Source organism: Falco rusticolus, chromosome 5 (genome assembly GCF_015220075.1).
Source record: "Falco rusticolus isolate bFalRus1 chromosome 5, bFalRus1.pri, whole genome shotgun sequence".
NCBI lineage: Eukaryota > Metazoa > Chordata > Aves > Falconiformes > Falconidae > Falco > Falco rusticolus.
In genome coordinates, this window is record NC_051191.1 from 89,581,911 (window position 1) to 89,599,826 (window position 17,916).

Here is a 17,916-nt window from a genome sequence, read left to right on the forward strand (position 1 = left end):
CTCAGCAGCTGAACTCATCCGTGCTGGGACAATGCACGGTGCGTTGGGTGTAGGTCACTGAGAGCTGAGGGAAGGTGGCTGCTCCAGGCCCATGGCTGGCATGCCTTGCAGCTACGGGGCTTCCTCCTGGCACCTACGCATGTTCCCAAGGTAATGCCCCTTCATGTTTTGTCTTCCTTTTCTGTAAATTTGTTAGATTTCTGTCTTTTCTGAGAGCCTGTACAGTGTAGTTAATTTCAGGATTCTGAGGATTCTGAGAGGGAGTTCAAGCTGATGTTTGTTTTTTGTAGGAACTTAACGAAACTGAACCTTTCTGCTGGCCAATGCTGGGCATAGGGGCTATACGTATTTGATGCTTGCCCATATTTCAGTTCATCTTTATGAGAGGAAACTGCATAGTATAAATTTAGTTGCAGTTTTGTTGTCAAGGAATGAGCAATCATGTAATTAAATTGGAAAAAACTGTTCATCATTTTGACAAAAATGTGATTTATTATACCCCCTTCCACAGCTCTCCCCACTCTCCACCAGGAATAGTGTTCCAGGAAAATTTTTCATACTAAAAATAGAAAAACAAAAATTACAAAGCAGAGGCAGAAGGAAGTGTTCACAAAATTATCATTTATATTTCTTAGAGCAATATGATTAGTGTAATTAAGATGATTTTAAGCCATCTGAGAGTTTTTACTGGTATTTCAGAGAATGGAGCAGTCTGAATTATTTTAACATTGTAGAATTCTGCTAATACACAATGAATTTTTTCTGGTCAGAGTTGTTAAGACTGTAGAGTTCTGTGACTTTCTGAAAAATATGCCTTTTCAAGATTTACTACGCAGAATATATGCCTTTCTAAAATGAGGTTCTGTTTCTTGACAAGGCCTCTTGAAGTTACTCCGTTATCTCTCTTACATTGCTTACATAACTTTAGAAATGTTATCAGGACTTTTGCTAAATAGTTTTTGCTTAATAAACTCTGATATATGTGTTTTATTTGGCATCTATTGATATTTTTTTAATTACATTTTATATCCTGTTTTGTGCTTTGAATACATTGGAAAACTGCAATGTTCCAGACCATTTTGGCAGCATAGGAACACCTTTTTTGGTACCAGTCCATGTTTCTCACTGTTTCTTATAATGATCAATGTGTTTCATATTGTGGTTTGCTCTAAGAATGTATAATATCCACATTTCTGGCTGACTTACTGTTAAGTGATCAACGTTGAGCAAATTCTCAGGTCTCTGAGTTCCATGTTATCTCAATCAGATTGACAATCTGATTAAATATTGGCAGAAACACCACATACTGGCATAAATCAGTACAACCCCTACCTTTTCAAGAAGGAAAATAGCCTTTCTTTCTTTCTGGGTAATTGACTGTTTTTGTAAAGGCATCAAAGGACATCTTAATTTGCTTGTAGGATAGATGACTAATAGAAGGATACCTTTCACCCACAATGAAAACTACAGTATGAGACGTCATTGTTTTCTCTTGAAGAAATCATTATGTAATTGCAGTACTTACTGAAACGGAAGATGTTCATTAAAAATCTGCGTCTTGCTTCAAAGCTCTCAAGCCTCAAAGTCAAGTTAATATTTTCTGTAAAAGTGAAATGTCAATAATACATAAAGCAGTTTGCATTTAATTTGCATAATATAAAAGAAAATTACTTCAGAGCAGTGCATAGTTTCCTGATAATATGAAAATTGTATGGCTTTGTTCGGTGAAGCCTAACAATGTGTTGTATTAAAATGCCTCGTAATCCCTGTGCTCTAGTAGGTTTGTTACATATCGGGGTTGCCTTTAAGGGCATAGCATTTTCTTGTAAGCTTGCGTATTGTAAAAGGTGGTATTTGATAATGTCTAGTAACAGTTTGGGTAAACATCAGTGTGGAGTGCTTAAGAGAATTTATCAACCAGGGACCAGGAAGGTTTTTTGCGTGGGCTGGGACCTAACAGAGCATTCATATGCCTTGGAGTGCAAGAAAGAAAAGTAGCACTAGTACAGAAATGCAAGAAATAAAACTTTGGACTAAATATGAATCTCACCAGAAGTGTAGCAAATGGTACATCTGAAGAGAAGGCAAAAGAAATGGAGTTGTTTAGTTCAAGGAGAAGGATCAGGAAAGATGTGAAAACCAGCTTCACATTTGTGAAACTGGAAAGTGAAAAGGGCAAATTGTTCTTTGCATCTGTTATGAACAGAACAGTAAAGCTAACAGCTTTAACTCCAGCAAGGATACGTAGGTGGCATGCACCTGCATTTTTTTCTGTCTGTTATTTGTCGATCTGACTGCATCCACAATATAAGTACAAAGTTGCTGCTTGAAGGCAGTTTGATTTACGCATATTAAACTGTAAGTGCCATTCTCAAAGCAATTCTCTTTAAAAACTTGGTTCTCTTTCAACTAAAGGCACTGGAATTGTTGCCAAAATTAAGCAACTAATGGTAAAGTTTAGCCTTGTACAGAGGGAAAGAACAAAGCCTCTATCACACTAAAGTCTCACTTGACTCAACGGATCAAATTTTCTGTGAAGGATAAGCTTTATTTTAGATTTATGATTCAGTAATAGTCTTCCCCGTAAATGAGGATGTGAAGTCTGCATGTTTCATCTGTGGGATACATAAGGACAAAAAAAATTAAAAAATGTTGCTCACTTGAATGAATTCAACATTAAATGTTCTGACACATGGTTAGATACTTGGAAAAATGCAGAACAATCCAAATACTGTGTAGAATCTGTTGGAATCTCAGCTCTTGTTGAGAATACCTTACAGGGAACAATTACAGAAAGTATGTGAAATCTGTATAAATATTGAACAATTCTTTTAATTCAGAGGGTGGCAAATCTTGTACTCAGAGGACTTTACATGACTGAGAGGGCCAAATTACTGAAAGATAGCCAGCACCCCTCTCATTCCTTTATAATTAATTTGGAAATATTGCTGTACCATAAGAATGAAAAAACAAGTATGTATGTTCTTAAATACTGTTTATACATTTGTTGGGAAGGAAGCTGTTAAGGATTAAAATTATTGCATAGCTGTTAAATAAAGTTTATATATAAAAGCTAGAAATAGCCTGCTTGTGGAACTGAATGATAAATATAGTAACATATAGCATGCCAAGCAAAATACCTGCTTTTTTTCAAAACTCATGAGTCTATACTGTAAGATCAGATTTTCAGTCTCTGTAGGTAGCATGCATTTGATTATATTTTAGTAGCAAATGGGCTTTTTATCTCATATAGATTTTGTTTTGCTTGAATGTATGTAATATCTATATAATAACTATAATATCAAATAAACTTGAATGCACTTACTCATCATCTCTGAAAACTTTGATGTATTATCGTGGGGAACTGGCATGACATCTTTCCAAGTTAATAAGCACTGGTTCATCACCCTGTAAAAATAATATGAGCGTAGGATTCAGTGTGTCTATGATATAATACTTAACGGCACTTGGTAATGCTCTTATCTAGTGCCCTGCTCTCCCAGATAATGTTCTCTTTATTGGCTTTCTTGTGTGAATGATGGTGTTACACTGCTCTTGTGCAAAACATTAATCCTGCTGACGTCCATTAACTTCTCTTTGTTGAACTGGAAAAATTGCTTATTCTAAGAAAGGAAATAAGAAAGCCTGCCTTGAGAGTTTGGATACTATCATAGTGCAATTTACATAACCATGGAGATAACATGACTTAGTTCAGTGCTCAAGTGATACAGCTTTTTTCCTGCCCTTAATATAGGCAGGCAGGCAGGATGGCCCTGTTTTGTTTCAGGTGCTCTTTTATGATTTTTCTGGAGATGACCCCCAAAACCTGCAAATTCTTCAGAGTGCTGTGCATGCTAGGCAGTCTTGTCTCAAGTTATAAAATGGAAAGAACGATTATTTCATCTGCGAAAGTGTTAAAAAAAATTGTTGCTACGATATTCATTTACATTTTTGTTTTTCTTTTCCAGGATTACTTACTGCCATCTACCTTTCCAGAGTAAATGGCTTTATGTTGGAACAGAGAGGGGAAACACACACATTGTAAATATTGAGTCCTTTATTCTTTCTGGATATGTTATCATGTGGAACAAGGCAATAGAACTGTAAGTGCAGACTTTTTTGCTTTTGTGTCTGTGGTCATTTTCATAGCTGTCTTAAGATTCATTTTTAAGAATAATTTGGTTTTACAAATATTAACAAATCTTTTGAAAACCTTTTCTCTTAATGAATGTGCAGTATTAACTCTTTTGTTACAGGAAGTAGGAATTCAGATTTATGATAGAGACCGTGTAATTATATTTTATATAAAAGGAAAATTTATTGGCAATCTGTTTAACGATGAAGTTCCATGAAATGCAGGTAATCATTGATCTCATAAATTCAGATTTTGCTCTTTTTATGAGGGTAGCTTGATCACTGTCTCCTTCAAACACCCCACGAAGAGAATAATGGGATATATTGGCCCTAAGACTCTATGGAGAACTTTTCTTAGTGGAACTGTAAAATTATTTAGATGAGAAGGGACCGGAGGTCTCTAGGCCAAGCCTCTTGCTCAACACAGGGCTAATTTCAAAATTAAAGCAGGCTTATCAAAACATGATGAAGTGATGGGAAAGGTAATGAGTGTCTGTTAAGTGTCAGTTCTCTGACAAGCTAACACAGGTGCCTGTGACATGGGTATGAAACGGATGGGGACTTACATAAAAATCTGACTGGGATAAATCTACGCTTGCTGCAACTAAAAGCCTCACTAGAAAGGAAAAATTCTTTCTTTGCTGTTTCCTCTGTGAAGTTCCAGCAAGGGGAACTGCCGTGGGCGAACTCACAGTATTTTGTGCTGTTTCTGAGACATCTGCTTCAGTTCATGAGAAACCTGTAACCTCAGGTAGTAAACTGAAATTCCCCAAGCTCAGGAAATTCCCCAAGCTCAGTGAACCATGAGGACAGTATCTAAGAATAGGGCCACAGGCCTACACTAGTGGATAAAATTCTGTGTCCCAAGCAGAGATCACTTTGATAGCAACCTCTTTTCTCCAAAATTCTCCCCTTTCCCCTTTTTTCCCTCGCTGTTATTACTGACTTTCACTAATCACTGTGTCTCCCAGGTTGACAAAACATGCCTCGTTTTCTTTCCTCTCCTCTGCCCTCACTAAACTTCATAGGCACAGTTAAAAAATCTAATTTTATCTTCAGAGGAGATAAAAACAAAACAAGGATTGAAATGGTAATCAGGATTCAGCCTGCTGGTAAATCTTTGGTCTGTTTCTCAGTTTCGGAGTGTTTGTTTGATCTGCCTTTGTAAGACTTTGCTCAGCTCTGCTCAGTAGTCTTGGCTGAAAAATTACTGCTAGAAAATGTGGTTTCATGAAAACCAGAACGAATGTGTTCATTTTTATGAATTCTTCAAGTGGGAAGTATCTTACTTGTTTTCTCTTTCTATCTTTGCTTTGGTGATGTTCACATATTAGAGGGGTTTTTGATTCCTGTATTTTAAAATGTGTGTGTATATATACACTGTATTGAATAGATAACACCTTTGAGGTTTTGAGAACATATTTTCACTTTGTGTGCATTTGGAATTTTCTTTCCTCCAGGCATTAGGATGTTTCTATTCTGTATGGAAATAAATCTGAAAGTTTTTTATGAAATGGAAGCCTTCCACAAAGTTTCACTTCCTCAATCTTTCAAAACACTTTTGGATAAATCTTTTTCTTTAATGGCTACAACAGACCTTTTTCATGAGAACAGAATAGGGTGATGCCTCTTTTCAATGAAAAATATGTGGGAAATAAGGGCTGCTTACTAACAACCTTCAGTACTGAGTTGTTCGGATAGGCTAGGTGCTGTGCAAGAAGCTAGAACCTCTCTAGAACCTTTTGGCAAACAAGCAGCCTCTCCTAGCTTTGTACATCTTCTTTGTATTGCTTATGCAAGAGCATATCTAGATTTTTCTGAAATTTTTCTTCCATAGGTTGTGATAGGTAATGACAACATGACACAGATAGGCCTTACCGCTTCAAGTACTTGGAGATGCTGCATGGTTACCGTAACAGTTTCCTCTTCTGAAAAGCTAGTTTGCCCTGAACTGTTTCGGTGGCAGTTGAGCACAGGTATTCATTCATCACTGCTTCTAGTTCTACCAATTTTACAAGTATGACTTGATCCCTGTGAGCAGTGTGCTAGTCTGAGAAGGCTGTAACTTCTCTGTTCAATCTCATCATGTACATCTTGATATGAGATAGAGGAAGGTGTCCTTGCCTGTATTGCACAAGTGGACAGGGGCTGCTGTGTGTCTCCAGAGTAATTTCTCTGTATTAGAGTAAGAGGCTGGTGGGGATAACGGTGACGTTTGCCACAGCAGCTGCCTTTAACAGGTGCTATAGCACTGCTGAAGTTGAGGCTAGGTGACTTTTCTCAGTAATTTGAACTCTTTCTGGTAACAAACCGTGATGTCTGTTCCAGTACTATTGCTTTTTTGCAGGAAAAACATAACTTAGATTAGCTTTTAAAGGAAATGTTATAACTCTTAAGTGTACTTCATGAGAATGGGCTTATGAAATGGGCTTATGATAGTAGACTTTCCTATAGAACAGTACTGAGATGTATTTTTGAAAGAACAATTTTATTTTGGGCCATGGATATGTTCTTATATTTTTTAATCTTCACATTATTTTCACACAATCTTCACGTAATTTTCAACATTTTAGTATTATAGAATCATACAGTAATTCATATTGGAAGGTCCCTCTGGAACTTTCTAGACCAGCTCCCTGTTTGCGGTAAGATCAGCTATGAAACTAGGTTGTTCAGGGCTTTATAAGTTCATAGGGCCTTTTTTTGTTAGGTACTTTCAAAGATGAAAGAAAATAGGAAAAAGTATTGTCATGATTTAATCCCAGCCAGCACCTAAGTTTCATGCAGCTGCTCACTCACTTCCACCCACACCCCTCACCCTCCACAGAGTGGGGAGGAGACTTGAAAAAAGGTAAGGTTGAGATAAGAACCATTTAATAATTGAAATGAAGTAAAAAAACCAACAACAATAATAATAATAATGGCAATGAGAGAGAGAAATAAAACCCAAGGGAAAAAAAGCCACCAAGTGATGCTCACCACCAGCTGACTGATGCCCAGCCAGTCCCTGAGCAGCGATTGGCACCTCCCAGCCAACCCCCCCAGTTTATATACTGAGCATGATGTCCTATGGTATGGAATATCCCTTTGGCTAGTTCAGCTCAGCTGTCCTGGCTCTGGTCCCTCCCAGCTTCTTCTGCCCCTGCTCACTGGCAGAGCATGGGAAACTGAAAAGTCCTTGATTCAGAGTAAGTGCTACTTAGCAACAACTAAAATATCACTGTGTTATCAACATTATTCTCATACTAAATCCAAATCAGAGCACTTTACCAGCTACTGAGAAGAAAATCAACTCTATCCCAGCTGAAATCAGGACACGTATGTATGTAAAACTTCAGAATCAGGTTTACCACAAATATGGCAGAGTTAATAGTGCTCATAACATTGTTTTTCATTCTGAGATAGAATATATCATTTCAGAGTGTGGGGTTAGTTTGAAGATACTACAGCTCTCTGTAAAGCTTGGAAAGAAAGGGTTTAGTTTCTGTGCAAGCATATTTGTGTCAAACTTACTGGGCAGGAAAGACCAGTAAAAGCAATTGCTCTGCCGTTATATTCAAGTCTTCTGTTTAGGTGGAGGCTTTATAAATAGAATTTTAAGTGTGTCAGATTTGTGTGTCATCTGCACCAACAAGCCTGAAGGAGTTCTTCCCCCTTTGTGCAAAGACCATCTAGCTTCTAAAATCTCAGACTAAGTCTACCAACATAACGACTTTCTTTCAAAATCCCTTCTCATTCTTTTCACTGACTAGTACCTACTTGTAATGAAATTTCCATGCATTTTTGTAATGTGGATTTAACTCAGCTGTCAGTAAGATTTCTAGGCTTTACAGTGAAAACTGATAGGAGATCAAACTGGTTAATTTTTTAAAAAACCTGAATTGCTTTGAGTTGGGAATGTTGAACTATATATTACTGTACCAAAGCCACTGTAAAGGCAGATTACAGCTAATTTGGTGAGAGTACAAAAACAAAAACAAAAAAACCCACAAAAAAACCCAAAAAACCAGAAACCACCCCACCAGCTGAAATTCCAGTTCTCCTAGTTTTTCAGGACATTGTTGAGGAGAGCCTCTATATACATTGTTAACACTATGGCCAAGGTAACCTGAAGAGGTCAGAACAGAATACCTGTGTTGTCATTTCCCACTTTGGAAAACACCTACAGGTCGCATTCTGGACTTTCATCATGGGCTGAGTTTGTCCCTCTAAGGTCATGATGACATTGCTCAGTAAATAATATAATAAATGCTACTGCATCGGTGAAAAACATATGGAACATAGAAAACATATTCCAACAGTTCACTTTAGTCTGTTCATGGACGTAACAAGGATTCAACCTCATAAAGAGTTCCATCACACTTCTTGAACATAACTGTCATCCTCAGAAAAAAAACCCCAAACATTGTCAGTCAATGAGGCCCATGAAATAACTGCAGGAATTTTTTTTCTAACAGTAATTCTGTTGCAGTGAAACACTGAGGTGAAGATACTTAGTATTTTAGAGAGTTGAAGGAGAGACAGATTTGGATGTAACATTTTTAGACTTTGCATATGACACAAGAAATCCTATCACCTTTTCCTGCATGGCTACTTTGACTTACAAAGTTGGCTTTTGGTTTGTTTTTTTTAGCGGGGTTTTTGTTACCATTTGTGATTTTGGTGGCTACTTTTGTATCAAAATATACTGAAAGATCTGTAGAGCACTATATTTTGCAGTGATGCTGAGTTTCTCATTCTGACCAGTTCAGAAGCATCTAGTAGAGATACATGTCAAAAAGATGGTTGCAATACCTATTCTATCATAGGGACTGTTGTCTTCTCATACAGGAGAGATCATCCAGCTTGCTTAAACAGTATCTAATATTAATGAGAAATAAAGGTCTGAATAGACCAATAATGCAAAGGAAACACAATTTTTTTCACTTGAGATTAATTTCAGTGCTGAGGCACGACTGATTCTAGAAGTTACAGGAAAAAATCCTTTAGCTTCAGTGGACCTGGCCTTTTCCAGAGCTGAGAAAGAGCATTAGAATACATGGAGTTTTAGAAACATTTTCTCTAGCAGTTCATGTCTCAGCTGTTTCTATCATCTCATGCCACATCTCAGACCACACTGACACATCTTTTCAGCTAAGAATAAAGAATAACTCAAAACTTACTAATTTGTCATTTCCTTATCATGTAGCAGAGCTAGTCCTTTGCCAGAGATGTTTGGGGCTCCTGATACTGTTTGGTTTTCTACTCTCTAATAAGCAAACAGGTTCTCTCTTTTCCTTCAAAATGTTTGGAAACAGGTCCAGAAGAGAAAAATAGTCAATAAGCCCTGCATGTCTCGATTTACTCCAGCTACAATGGGAATAATTGTCTCAGCCTGCAGGATCATACATTTTGGAAGGTCATCTAGAGTTGGGAAAAGAAGATCTTGATATGTGAGTCCACTGAACTCCAGAAATGAGAAATCTGCATTGAAAGCCCCCTTCACAAACATGCATTTTCCATTGTTTAAACACCCTACTAACTAATGAATGAATAACTGAAACGTCAAAATTTATGGAATTTGCAGTATCAAAGAATTGGGCAAATTGGAAATTGGTTATGGAACCGTAACTTGGTCTGCACTTTCCTTGCCCATCCTCATTTTCTAGATGTGTCTCAGAGCCAGTAGTTCCACAGCAGTGAAGGAAAGCAGCACACAGGAAGAGAAGTAGCAGTCTAGGAGCAACTGCTGCCGCCTCTGTGCATGGATACAAATGGAAATAATTCCTAGTATAAAGAAAGTGCAAGTTGCAAAGCATCCTTCTAGACATTTTAGAAATAGTGTCTAAGACTCAGAGTTGCATATTGAGGTTGAACTGATTCTTACTTACTCAGTTCCCAGGTTTGATCCACAGTATGTGAATGATGTATCTAACTCATTCTTTTTATTTTTTTCTCTGTGACTCTACCAATGAAAAGACAGTCTTAAAATCTCTGGTGCGCTGCACCTTTGTGGAAAGCAGAACTGCGGCAGATGTCTGACTACTGGCACAACAGAATTATCTGCTTATGCATGTGCTTTTCTCAGCACTGTCACATACAGTCAACTCCAGCTCTGTAACAACGACTAATATAGATGTTTTCCCTTATTTCCCCCCTCACCTAACTCCTACCACTTTCTACCACCAGATCTTCATTCTTCTCCAAAATCATCACAATGCTTCTGCAGTTGTGCAGACTTTTTTTTTTTTTAATGGAAAATGGATTTCTCTTGATTTGATTCTATTTTGTCATGCATTACTTTTATCTATTTTAAAGATTGTCTTGGTATTTTTCTTACAACAGTATGCAAGACAATCCATTTCTTAGACTGCATAAAACTTCCCAGAATGATGGAGGCATATATCATCTCTGTATTTCCCACATTTTCCTGGGTTAATATTATAATATTGCTGAACCTTGAGCTTTCTAATTTTAGAACAAAATAACTAAATACTTGTAGGATTCCATCCTTACAAGTCTTTTGAAGACTCCTGTTTTGCAGTGAATGGTTTCTTCATTTCAGTCCTGTTCTTCTGAGTAAGAGCCAAGTCTTAATGGCATATCAGCTCCCTCATCTCCCCAAATGCATATGCACCAAACAAATTAATACCTGCAGCTGTCAGGAATAACTTCTGATGAACTGCAAAACAGCTCAAGTATCACTAGATTCTTAACAAACTTCTAGTTCTGTACAGCTGTCATGGGAACCTTTTGTTCCATTTTCCAATTCTTCTGCAGTCTGTTTTTGTGGCTTAAAGGTCAGTGAAGGCTACAAAACATTGCAGTCCTTTGTATCATTAGCTTGTACTTTTTTCTTGCTCAATTGAAGGTAGCTTTTGCTTCAGGAATATTTTACTGCAAATCATTGCTGATATTTTTTGGATTTGGCCTTCATATATTTTTCTTTCTGCTGTGTATGGACTTGGCTTTGTCTTTTATCCTTTTCATGTCTTTTCAGAGCTTTTATTTTCTCAGTCATCCTCAGCTGTACCCCAGCTAGTACTTGGGAATGAAGAATTCTCTGCTCAACTATTTCACTTACGCCTTATTTTCACCTACTGATTCATCTTTATTTTCTCCTTTCTCAAGGAATAGCTAGTATTCACCCAGTCTTCTAAAGCCAGCTTGAAGAAATGCCTACACACAGGTATCTGGCATCAACAGTAGTGTGTTTTATTCACAATAGCTTCAACTGTGGTTGGTTTCCCAGCACCTCTTTGTCGTTTCTAGGAGCTGCTGGATCTCTGCTTTTGCTTTAATGTTATTCAGCGGTGTTCTTTCTTTGTAGGCTGTTCCACAATGACAGCATACAACTTTCCAGTCTCCTTGACAACTCTGCTGTAATAGCAATGAAGGGAAACAAAACATTTTATATATACTAAAGTTACAAAATATTTTTGTGTGTCGACATTTCCACATGCAGTATAATTTACTGTATGAAAGTAGTAATTGCTGTATCTGTAGCTCTGAGAGGTTCATGAGTTCTGTAAACTAGTATTATTGATATAATACAGTTAACTAAATAATTGCTTCATTCAGTCCTACTTGTAGCGCAGTCATGATGTCTGCCCTTAGTAGAAATTGACTGTAGAGCCTAATGCCAGGCACTCCTTTTAAAAACAACGCTTCTGTAGGGCTCCAAGAGACATTGCTTTTATTCTGTTTATACATACTTTCCTCGAGGAGACAAGAAGATGCAAAAAGTAAGGCACTGTTCTGCCTTCTGTAGACTATTCCTGGTTTTAGTGTGGTGCAAAGGACTAGTTCCTTTGGGTTCCTAGCCACAGTCCTGCACTAGGAAAGAGATAACATCATTCAGGAAAAGCAAGCAAAATGTGTTGCAGAGTGGTTTTACTATGTCTCTCCTTCTGTATCCAGCCATAGAACAGGTTCAGAGCAACAAGCAAAAGACCAAGTAGACTGTAGAAAGTTACAACCCTTTCACACACGGTTTTCTTCCCTGCTCCATCTGAAGTGGTGTTATTTCAGGTCAGTCTATCCTGCCCAGAATGTCTCCCCCAAGATGGAACCATGCATGTCCCATCTGAAACCAAACAAAAAGCTTTGTGCTCCACCTTCTGAACATTCCTTGTTATTTAGCCCAAGGAGGGAACAACTTTACTTGATATGTATGAAAACCCAACATGTTTTTTGGAGCCCCAGAAAGGCAGTGCAGGAGGACTGCCAGGGAGTAGGTTTTACAGTTCCAAAATCTTCAGGAATATCTGTTGTCATCACCTCATAAACTCTGAGTGTGATATTATCTGCAGTGGCACACCCGAAACAAGTTTTCGGATGTACAACTATTTTAAAAAGATCCTTTCTCATTTCCTGACAGAGTTAGGGTTATGATTGCCAGACTTAATAGACTCTGTTTCCTGGCAGCTGTTAAACAATCAGGGTCTTTGTGGTGGGTGAACCCTGGCTAGTAGCGAGATCCCCACCCAGCTGCTCTCTCACTCCGCCTCCTCAACAGGACAGGGAAAGAAAATAAGATGGAAAAGTTCATGGATCCTGATAAAGACAGGGAGATCACTTACCAGTTACTGTCAACAGGCAAACCAGACTTGACTTGGAGAAAATGTAATTTATTGCCAGTTAAAATAGAGTAGACTGGTAAGAAACAAAGACAAAAACTAAAACACCTTTCCTCCAAACCCTGTTTTTCCTAGGCTCAACTTCGCTCCTTCATTCCCAACTCCTCTACTTCCATCCTGCTACTGAGCAGCGCAGGAGGATGGGGAATGGGGGTTGTGGTCAGTCCATTACAGCTCCTCTCTGCTGCTCCTTCCTCCTCACACTTTTCCCCTGCTCCAGCACGGGTCAGTTCTTCAGGATAACCCTGCTCCAGTGTGGGCTCTCCACAGGCTGTGATTCCTTCAGGAAAAACCCACCTGCTCCAGTGTGGCATCTCCCATGGGCTGCAGGGGAAATATCTGTCTGAAGGGATCCTCTCCACAGGCTGCGGGGAAATTCCTGCTGTGGTGCTTGGAACACCTCCTTCCCTCTTCCTTCGCTGACCTTGCTGCTCGCAGGGCTGTTCCTCACTTTTTTCCTCACTGCTTGTGCAGCATTTTTTGCCCTTCCTTAAGTTTATTTTCCCTGTGTCACCACCGTCTTGGCTGAGGGGCTCAGCTGTGCCCTGTGGTGGGGCTGTTGGAGCTAGGTGGAGCTGGCTGTATGCAGAACCTTGACACCTACATCCAATGTCCGACACCAAAGAGCTAACAGGACTGGAACCAGGGGCTGGTGGGTGTACACGTGAAAGCAGAACAATGGTTTGTTAAGTCTTTTGGTGGTGTCATACCTGACAGACTGAAATAATAAAACTGGAAGGAAATGGAAGAAGCCTGGCCAAGTCAGATATCGTACAAAACAAGTAAACTATTAAAGTCCTGAGGAGTATTATAATATAAACATTGAGAGAATACTTATATCAAATACAGAGGAAAGAGAAAGAGGAAAAGTAATATCTCATGCATTTAGTGCACAGACTGCTGTGTTTGATATCAACTTTGCTGATAATGTATATGAAGCTTTTACTCAACAAAACTAAAGAAATAGCTAGGAACCTAATAAGAAAAAGAGAATACTCCTAGAAGAAACTAACAGTGCCTAATATCCTGAAAAGCAAAAAGAAATTTTATTACAGTGTAATAAATCTCAGGATCCTCCAGCTATCATTTACAATAGATTCAAGAGAGAAATGGTGGAGATTCGAAAATTTATCGTATTAGTGAAGGTTACCCATTTTAGTTGAGGTCTTAGCATGGAAATTTGATGCTACACCCCTGCAAAAATGTAAGATAGAAGTAAGACTTATAATAAAAGACAGTTTTATATCATTTACAGAGGAACAACTAGTTTGTGTGACAATGAAAGTATAATTAGCCTAAAGTAAGATGTAATGCAGAGTGACTACAGCTCGTGTTAAGACTTCGCTTCTATCCAAAGACAAATGGATACATTTCTTTGGTAAGCAATGACACATGTATCTTAAAAAGAAAACAGTGGTTGCACAGATTTATCAAAATTGTTCTTGACTGTTAAAATCAGTAGGCACAAAGAACAGCCCAGAGGGATCAAATTTTAGCTTAGACAGTATGCTCTTTCCCTTTCTCGCTCCATTTGCCCTAGTTTTGCCAGTATTGCTGGTCCAGTACCAGTATGGCCAAGCAACCCAGCCTGCATACTGGCTGGTTCAGTGGGCTGGGAAGCACCAAAGCAGTGTGCCACGTCAGCCTGCGTGTGCTCCTTACACCATTTTGTCTGTTGCCAGCTTAGTCATGCCTGACGTTCGCTTGGCTCTGCTCCTGATTCTGTCGTCAGTGGTTCTTATCTGCCTAAAAAGCAAAATTTCTTACGCTGCCTTTTCTCTTCACCGTTTTTCCTCTTATCCTTCCTCCTTTGCCGGTCATGGCATAGGCAGCACGTACCCCAAACAGAGCTAGTTCTTTCCATCACCATATTCTGACCAGTTCAGATAGGTGAACCTATATCAGAAACAAAGTTCAAAGCAGCCTAGAATGTTCTGAGATGGCATATTCGTTCCCTGAGGACAGATGTGATAAACATGTGGGTCTGAGCACTACTTGCAGATATCCTCATCTCACCCCATCGCTGCCTACCTACCCTTCCTGCTCCAAGCTCTGGTGTTGTGGGAATTTTTTTTTATTTATTTTTTTTTATTCCAGAACAGGTTACTCAGAAGCTCAGCCAGAGGGGTCCCTTCTGGGGAGCTGGCTTGGGTAGGAATGACAGTCAGATCTCCCGCTAACTGCCTCTCTGCACAAAATTACTGTGTGCCATGACTCAAGCCAAATGGGCACTTGCTGGCACCATTAAAGGCAGCCTGTATAGAACATTGCTGTAGAAACTGGCTGGCCACTGCTTTCCTGCTGATCTCGCTTCTGTGATGGGGTGTTTTGCGAAATGCTCTTGCAGAAGCCTTGCTCACCAAGACCTCCTGTAGAAAAGTAACATGCTGCAGGTATCTGTGGAAACATAATCTGCCAAAGCTGAAGATGTGGGCAGGGGATCATCCCATGGAAGAGATTCCCTGGGGAAGGGGTTTGCTGCACTGCCACTAGCTTAGTGCATGCAGCTAGCAGTAATGTTAAAATATATGTGAAGGTGTAGTCTTGGGAGGTGGTCTGGCCTTCAGATGACTTGAAGTTTTCTATCTCTTTGGACTGGAATAAACTTAGTCTGGAAGGTCTAAGGATGTCTGGAGTAATTTTTCATGGGCTTTAGCTCAGAGGTAAATAGCAGACAGGGTCTTTCCCACTCTGCTTTGGCCTAGCTTCATGCATGACCAAATAGCCAAAATATATAAAACATTCTACATGCAAAAACTAGAGGCCAGAGGAGAGCGTGCATGCTTTCAAGAGCATTGGAGCAAGCATATTGTTTTAGGAAGCAGGAGTCTATGAGGATATGGATTGCTCCACAGTATTTCAATGTTTCGGTTGCCTGGGAATTTTTGCATACCACGCTCAGTCTTGGGTTGTAGTCTGACCTGGTAGAGCAGAGGCTGGTTTTGCTATAGTGCAGTATTTGAGCCAAAGAAAGAGGAATGCTGTTGATTTAGGAAAATCCTGTGAGCAGTATGGTTGGAGAGCCTTGTTTTGCTTTGTTTCTCTAATTCTCTTGCAGATTGTTTTAAAACTTGGAGCTTAGGTAGTTTTAGGTATGGCTTCCAGATGAATTCTTAGATTTATGGGCCCTGCCAATCTCTGACATACTTTTTTTTCCTGGTGACCTTTAGTAAACCAAGACCAGCCATCGAAGTCTATAGCTGAAGCTGGACTCCAAGGGGCACATGTGCTCTGACCCCAAAACCTACATGGAAGAATGGTCTTGTTTTGTGCAGACATTCAAATAGCCTGAAGCTTTGTGGACTTCTCCTTGTTTTCTTGTTCTATATGACTGCCAGGGCCTAAAGGTCTGGTCAGAAGAGATGACAGTTGAAAAATCTTCATCTTTCCATTCAGTTTCCTATGGTTTGCATTTGCTGTCAGGTGCTGGATGTCAATGACTTAAGCAGCAGTCCCTGTACCAAGTTGCATACCATGTTGCTGGTATGTTACAAAAAAAGAGGGGACAGCTAGAACAGTAAGCCATCTCCATAGAGGCTTACGAAGGCACATGGGTTGGGTCTTACGGCTGAGGAGCCATTGTGGGTGTGACTATATTGGTTGGTCTGAAGATGTCGTAGGGCTTTACAGAATGGACAAAGGCCAGGTGCTCGGCTTCTGAAACCCCACTGCAGGGATGCCAAGAAGCTACCTGATGGAGCAGTGCAGGTGAGATTACTGAAGACCTGTCATTAATGAGATTGGAACTTAATGAGTCTTGTTAACCAGTATTTCAAATGACTCCAGTGAAGACTTTGCAAGTCCTTGCCACATTAGCCTTGAAATCGAGCAAGCAAGGAGGGCAGGCACAAAGAGAGTGGAGAATAGAAAAGGCAAAAAAGCCTTAGAAATGAGGAGTGAGGTGAGAATCACTGTAATAGAAGAAGGAATAGTGAGAATTTTTTAGAAAACAACAAAAGAAAGAATTCATCAACAAAGGAGAATCTTTGCCTGTAACAGCAAAAAGGAAGTAGAGAAGAACATTAAATATATTGATAACTTTCAGATAGTTATCTTCCCCTGCTGGGCTTTTTAGGATGACTTTTAAAGCACTGAAGGTATGTGTTAACACACCTAGAAATTAAGGTAAGCATCTAGGTCTTCATACAGAAGATATTTACAGATTTGAATTTATTTTTATCTTGCAGATCCACAAAGACTCACCCTGGGCCAGTTGTACATTTAAGTGACAGCCCAAGAGATGAGGGAAAAGTGAGTACAACTAATGGTATAAAACACTGCAACGTTGCATAGCCATTATAGCTCTTTCCTTTTGCTTACTCACTAATTTTATCATCTGCTTTATTTCTGTATTTGCAAGGTAATTTTTACTATTTACATTTTTAAGAAAAAAATCCCCTTCATACAATTTTAATGAACAAAAAATCTGTGATACAGACAACATACTGCACTTTGAAACCTATAGCCATCCAGGATTGTTCCTGATTAAATAAACTTAACTTTGCTTAAGTAAGAATTGACTAAAACCTCATATCATTACTTCAGTACTTGGATAAACATGCTATTGTGAAAACATTATAGTAAGCTTTCATAAGATAATAAGTCTTTTCTTACACAAAAATAATGGTAGTAGCTTGCAAGGTTGGAACTTGTTGTTTGTGAACAGAATTGAGAACAGCAAAGAGCTGTCAACAAGTGGAAGCAAAACATACAGTCAGAGTGTTGGGGTTGTGACTGAAACCATCAGCAGGCAAAATTGGAGTTGGCTTTATTTGTATGGTAGCTTTTCCAAAATGAAATTTGGTTGCCAGAATACCAGTTTTATTAGAGTTTTTTTTATTATTACTGAATTTTAGAGCATTTTGCCTGTGTGGAAGGGGCCATTAACTATCTCATCATTTTTGATCACTTTTGCCAGTTGCATTTTAGTGTGTATTTGTAAAAGGACTGCATCTTACAAAAGTTGTATCTATTTGACAGTGTGGCTGATGTAACAGCTGATGGTTATTGGAAACTAGCAGCAATTTAAATTTCTGATACTGATGTGGGGGACATTAAGCTGAAATTATTATGGGTACTTAGAAAAAGCACTGATGACTACATCTGAATTTCATTTGCGTTATCCATCCCTGGACTCATCCATATTGCAAAGTGAACTGTGCAA

The 17,916-nt window shown here is 39.0% G+C and overlaps 1 protein-coding gene across 4 annotated transcripts in view; it reads left to right on the plus strand.

The window, feature by feature from the left end:
- STXBP5L (syntaxin binding protein 5 like) overlaps positions 1-17,916 on the plus strand; it is a 207,431-nt gene that overhangs the window by 90,986 nt on the left and 98,529 nt on the right. For all 4 annotated transcript variants that reach the window (XM_037387448.1, XM_037387449.1, XM_037387450.1 and 1 more), the window contains exons 5-6: positions 3,969-4,103; positions 16,940-17,003. In XM_037387448.1, coding sequence (XP_037243345.1) covers positions 3,969-4,103; positions 16,940-17,003 — 199 coding nt within the window. The remainder of the gene's footprint in view (positions 1-3,968; positions 4,104-16,939; positions 17,004-17,916) is intronic.